Here is a 6176-nt window from a genome sequence, read left to right on the forward strand (position 1 = left end):
CGTTAGGTTACTCATCCAACTCCATTGTCCTTTTTACAGGTAGCCTTAGGTAAGGATGATCGGATAGCTTGGGGCTGGACGTTAGGACCGCTGGTGTAGATTTTCATGCCTTTTGTAAACGGTATTTTGATATTTGTTGTGTTGACTCGGTTTGGCATTAGGCCGGACGCCAGTCTCGAATTATTTCAATGTATGGATATTTCTTGAATCAATAAAGAATTTGTTTTATATGTGCTTCATGAGTACTCTGATATTTGACTAGTCCGGTCTAACACAACGTTAGGTTGTGGTACGGGTTGAAAAGCCTTAGGCCTCGAACTAACGGAAAACGCTAACTCTAGGCATGGGTTGCAAAGCCTTGTGCCATGACGCAGCGGGACGAGTTAGTAGATGAACTGGTCTAGGTCGTGGAGTAAATTTGTGACTCTAACCGGATCGTCCCTAACCCGTCACGTAGCGCTTCCGGACCATGGTGTTGGGTTGGACGGTCAGTCATGTTCTTGTTTGATTGTTGGCTGGCCGGTTGGCCTTTCATCTCCAACCCTTGGTGTGGGTCATCCGTCGGTCATGTTCTTGTTTGATTGTTGGCTTGTGGGTCGACCTATGTCTAGGACGGTTCGGGGGTGTTATAAACTGAGATTTGCCAAGCTCAGGTCAGGTCTTCACGGTTGCTGTAGCTCCTGGAGACGTGATAATAGCTGGAACAGACGGATTGTTCGACAACCTGTACAACAACGAGATCACAGCCACAGTGGTTCAAGCGGTGAGAGCTGGAACAGATCCTCAGGTGACAGCACAAAAGATTGCAGCTTTGGCGAGGCAAAGAGCACAGGACAAGAACAGACAAACTCCATTCTCTACGGCAGCGCAAGATGCTGGATTCAGATACTATGGAGGTAAGCTTGATGACATTGTGTATGTAAATAAAAGGAAAAGAGAACTTGTGTTGGATTATGAATAGCTCGTTAGCTGTAATTGATTCACACACCCACGGGACTTGCGAAATCTATTAACACGCCCACATATAAGTTGCTTGAGTTTCTCTTTAAGATCAAGCTTTTAATGATTGTGTATTGTGTTTAATGAGACAGAACATAGGTTACGTGATCATAGCTTACAGTGTGTATATTTCTTGTGTGTCTTGTGTGTTTGCAATAGCTTATAGTGTGTATATTGCTTATGTGTGTTGTGTGTATTGTGTGTATATTCACTCAGACTCGTCTCTTGCTTTTGTAGGTGGAGCCAAGACACACATGTGACAACTAAAAAGACAGTAGCATGTGACACAAATGAACAACAATCTGATCCAATCTCAGTTCCAGGTTTGTTCTTTTTATATCACTTCTTGTCTCTGTCTCTGTTTCTGGAACTTTGTTGTCGAAACAAAACATTGTGCTTGATTATTAGTGTTTGTGAAACATAGGCCATGTTCGTTTGAATGTTGCAGCACCTAGGATCAAAATGTTGTTTGATTGACCTTTGCTTATCTCTGTTTCTGTAACATTAAAACTCGATAGCTGAACTTCTAAAAAAATATATATAATTTTTTAAAAACTTCAAAGGGGTTTTCCTATTAGAACTTCACAAAAATAATTATATTAACAAGAGTTCTTAACTTCATAAAGTACACACTTAATAATTAAACTAATGGTTAGAACCTTGACATTGGACATGCTCTCATTGTCCCCAAAATATGATTGTTGCCTCTTTGGTATTATTTACCAATAAAACAGACCAAAGGCCAACTTTATTTTAAAAGTGTACTACACAGATAGATTCGGAGTAATGGTATATAGGAACACAAATTCACCTCTTTTACAATGGAAACTTTGTACATTTTCCAACACATGACCGAGATTACATATACAAAGCATGAGCGGTGGCAGAAAGATCTCTCCAAGCGGAACCTGCCTGTAAAGATCTTTTTAAGTAATGTATATGGAATCTTTCTAACCAAAAGATTCTCTGTACGAAACTTTGGTTTTGGGTTTTCATGGACTCTCTTTCTCTCGTTTTACTTTTATTTCCGAAGATTGAGAAGCTCAAAGCTTCTCAATTGATCTTCACGAGCGTTTCGTGAAGAAGCGGTTGCACGAGAGAAGGACAAAGTCTTGGATTCATATCCAGCTTGGATTCTCGAGGGACGGACATTGCCAGTGCCGCTGCCACCACCGCCGCTTGATGAAACCAGGCGACTTGAAACTCGGCTATCGCTTGGTCCGCCTGCAGAACTTGGCCGAGAGCTGCGTGTAGCAGCAACGGCTTTCCTAGAAGTAGATGTTCTGTGTCTTGAGGAACTGCTTGGTCTTTCAGAGTCTCCACGCTGCCAAAAACAAACTAGAGTTAAGTCACTATCTAACTACAGCTTTTGATCAATGGGAGCGGGCTACTCAGGTAAAAAAGATACATTTTTGACTAAGTGCTTAGTGAAAGGTCCGTCATCAGAGTTTCTTGATCTTGAATGATCACGTGGGGTAGAAGAGTTTGTTGGGTGCCTTCTGGAGAAGGCTTCCACTGCACCCGAGATTCTGTTTGTTTCCTTCCCTAAACAAAAGAGTTGAAAGTTAAGTGTGAGGAATGAATATTTATGGTTATCAGATTTCCAACAGAAGCAGGGAGGAGACCTGCGTTTCTGTCTTGTCTATCCATTGAAGGACCTGCGTTAACTCCTGGTTTTGTGGTTGTATGATTCTGCCAAAATCATTTAACGTAAGCATAGAAAAAAATCAAAAGAGCCACAAGAAAAAAGAAAGAAAATCACCCTTGTTCGGGAGCTAGAACCAGAGATGGAACCGGTTTGAGGATACTTTAGGACTGTCCAGTCAAATACATAATCGAATTGGTAACCTTCTCGAATGAACAAGTCGCGGAACAGTCTCTTAAGGTAAGAGTAATCAGGTTTATCATCAAACCGTAAAGATCGGCAGTAATGGAAGTATGAAACAAACTCAGACGGGTGATGTCGACACAACACCTACCATCAAAAACAATCCATTAACATACTAATGGAGGTAGATTACCAACAAACACTTATCTGATTTTCTGAGTTATTCTACCTCTATAGGAGTTGATACTTTCTTCTCACTGATTCTGTCATACTTCTGCTTCTTTGTCCCAGCTTTTAATCCCTGCCATGGTAAGCTGATAGCCAAAAACAAAAAGAGTTTAGAGTTTTTTGTTCAAGAAAATACATACAGAAGCTAAAGAACAAGTGTTAGACTCTTCTTACCTTCCTTTGAGGAAATACATAAGCACATAACCAAGTGATTCCAAATCATCCCTTCGACTTTGTTCTGTTCAAACACCAGCAAAGGCCAATTAAGTTTCCAGAAAACATACACAACTTCCACAATATGTAACCCCATGGGACATCACTCTTACCAACTCCAAGGTGAGTGTTGACACTTGCATATCGAGCTGTCCCAGTCAGATTTTTGTTTTCTCTGTCACAACATTTTGATCATTCCTTTTCAATTCACAGAGACCAGGATACAAAGAAGCGGACCCTATCGTGAGGGTAGAGGAAACGAGAGAACATGGCATAGTCTTTTTACCGGTAAGGAATGTGCTTGTGAGTCTGAAGGTCTCTGTATTTCTTCCCTAATCCAAAATCAATGATATACACCTGAAATAATAAGGGGAGAATGAAGTTATTTCAGAAGGTTTAAAGCAGAAACCACCATCAAATTTGAATTTAACGTATAAATAAGCATACTATGGCTAAGTAGGAGTTACTTGATAAAACAAGATAGATTTTAGCACCTGATTTGCTTTGCGTCCGAGGCCCATTAAAAAGTTGTCAGGCTTTATATCACGGTGAAGGAAACCTCGAGAATGCATATATTCAACCCTGTTAAGCTGGAACGCAAAACAGAGACAAGAATACTCCTCCATTACGAACGAACCAAAAAGTTGAGAGCACATTACAGAAGAGCTGAAAACCAATAAGCAGATTCATATAACTCACAAGCTGGTCGGCAAGCATGAGAACCGTTTTCAAGGTAAACTTCCTGTTGCAGTAGTTAAACAGATCTTCAAGGCTAGGACCTAAAAGGTCAATAACCATTACGCTGTAGTCACCTTCAACTCCAAACCACTTGAGGTTCGGAATACCAGCTTCAGAGTCAGAGGGAAGGAAAAAAAAACATATTTTAGTTTTGTGCAAAAAAAATATGCAACCAGCACATGTAACATAAATGATTCTACTTGAGAAAGTCTACAATGATAATAATGAGACTTACTTCCTCCTTGAAGCAGCATATACAACTTTGACTCATAATGAAGCTGTGGATGCTTGGTCTTCACAGACTCCTGAAGTGTCAAAAAAGAAAAATAAATTAAAATGGCAAATGAAACAAGAAAGCAACTTCTCATCAATTTCATGTGAAGAGAATTTTACAAAATATTTTAGCAAATTAAAGATTCAAAAATTATACCAGCTTGACAGCAACTTCTTCTCCTGTTTGGACATTTACACCTGCAAAAAAATAAAATAAAATAAAAATAAACACTAACACTCACATAGAAGAAGAAGAAGAATCATAGAGGGAGGGATTATTCGTGCTTTACCAAGATAAAGCTCTCCAAAAGATCCACTACCAATCTTCCTTCCAAGCTTAAATCTCCCACCGATCACAAGATCCATCTGATCTCTTCCACAATCAATATATCAAACGAACCCTCCTCTTCGGAGATTTCGTTATTGCAGATAACACAACCCAGATTCCGCGTGCTTCATGAAATCGAATCAACCCGGAACCTCAAACAGCTCACCCAAGGAGCAGCCCGGTTGCCGAATCGATTAGCCAATGAAAACCCTAATCCGATTAGAAATCGAACAATCCAGAAGAGAGATTCGACTCGGAAATTGAGCAAGAAGATGGAAATCTCGTTGGGGGATTAGAAGGAGGGGCGAGAGGAAATGAAGATCTGTGACACATTTGTCATCGCCTTTTTCTGTGTGTGAAGGGAATACTTGTCGGAAATTTTTTGGTTTTTGTTTAGAGGGTTTTAATAATACTGGTACAGTGGGATAAATTATTAAACAATAATATCCTCTGATTAAGATTTGTGTACAAAAACACACACAATACTACGAGAGAGAGATCAACAACAAAATTAATACGGTGGGTATTTGTTTTGTTCTGGATTTTGGGAGGTTAACCGCAACATGCTCTAACAAATTTGTTGAACCATGCAAAATCTTGTTTCCTCTATAATATTTTCAATCTATCTATATTATTACAAACTAGGGCATGTCCACGCGAGGCGGAATATTGTTTTATTGTTGTTAATTATTATTTTTCAGATGATATAGTTAACTAATTATGTGATCGTCTTTATTTGCTAAAAGCATTATTTGGTATTTTTATTATGTTATGTAGTAATAGGTGATATGCTAACATATCAAGTGTTTGTGTTTTTAATAGTGCGTTGTTGTGGATACTTATTAGTGGATTAGTGGTGGAGTGAGTTTGATGTAATGCATATTGAATTTCAATAATTTTACACTTAGGCATTTGTTGATTCTAAGGCTAATAGTTTTAGGGTAAAAAATTAGTATTTTTCCAATTATTTAAACATTACCTTTTAAAGATGTTTTGTGCTCTCTCCCTATATTTTTACATTGAGTCGTCACTATCTATGCTTTTCGTTTACCTTTCCGATGTGCCGTGATTCTCACGATCACCGAAAAAGATTCACATATGTTCTCTTGTTCTTCCTCACCTTTTTCTTATCTTCTTCCTTAGATTTCGGCTCGTGTTAGGAACTGCATTTCCTTGGGTTGGGTCAGAGTTTAGTCGTCTTTGAAGTTGTTTTTCTCGTCGTTGGCTTACCATCGATAGTCTCTTCTCGTGTTGGTTTTCAAGATATGGTTTTTGCTGATCTGACTTCTATAGCTCGAGGACGGCTCCACGATTGGATGATTTCGTTTTGTCTACCCTTCCATCTATGTTCCCTCATCTCGTTACAGCTTTCATCGTTGCTTGCGTCTCTGTGACTCTCCCTTTTGCCATGTTTGCCACTCCAGATTTGGATAGTATTCTCCTCCGAGTATGCTCTGTAGATTTGGAAGATTGTTTCTGGTATCAAGTTTGAGCTCTGGTTTATCGGAGGTTGGCTTCCGTTCTCCCTCACCCAGGTTGTTCTCTTCTTCCCTTGCTTCCCTTAGTATA

The 6176-nt window shown here is 39.4% G+C and overlaps 1 protein-coding gene across 2 annotated transcripts; it reads right to left on the reverse strand.

Moving 5' to 3' along the window:
* Nucleotides 1-1684: 1684 nt before the first annotated feature.
* Nucleotides 1685-5079, reverse strand: LOC106307027 (casein kinase I-like). 2 transcript variants are annotated; one of them, XM_013743861.1, is made up of 13 exons: nt 4570-5079; nt 4437-4477; nt 4242-4311; nt 3968-4125; nt 3763-3858; nt 3555-3625; nt 3382-3443; nt 3230-3293; nt 3057-3141; nt 2762-2974; nt 2625-2691; nt 2408-2544; nt 1685-2323 (listed from the first exon to the last, which is right to left on the reverse strand). In XM_013743861.1, exons 1-13 carry the CDS (start codon nt 4643-4645, stop codon nt 2021-2023), a joined length of 1443 nt encoding a protein of 480 aa, XP_013599315.1. In that variant the 5' UTR covers nt 4646-5079; the 3' UTR covers nt 1685-2020. The 2 variants fall into 2 exon arrangements, with proteins under 2 accessions (XP_013599315.1, XP_013599316.1); XM_013743862.1 differs by having other exon boundaries at nt 3968-4116; nt 4570-5074.
* Between the last annotated feature and the right edge of the window lie 1097 nt (nt 5080-6176).

This window comes from Brassica oleracea, chromosome C7, assembly GCF_000695525.1.
Source record: "Brassica oleracea var. oleracea cultivar TO1000 chromosome C7, BOL, whole genome shotgun sequence".
NCBI lineage: Eukaryota > Viridiplantae > Streptophyta > Magnoliopsida > Brassicales > Brassicaceae > Brassica > Brassica oleracea.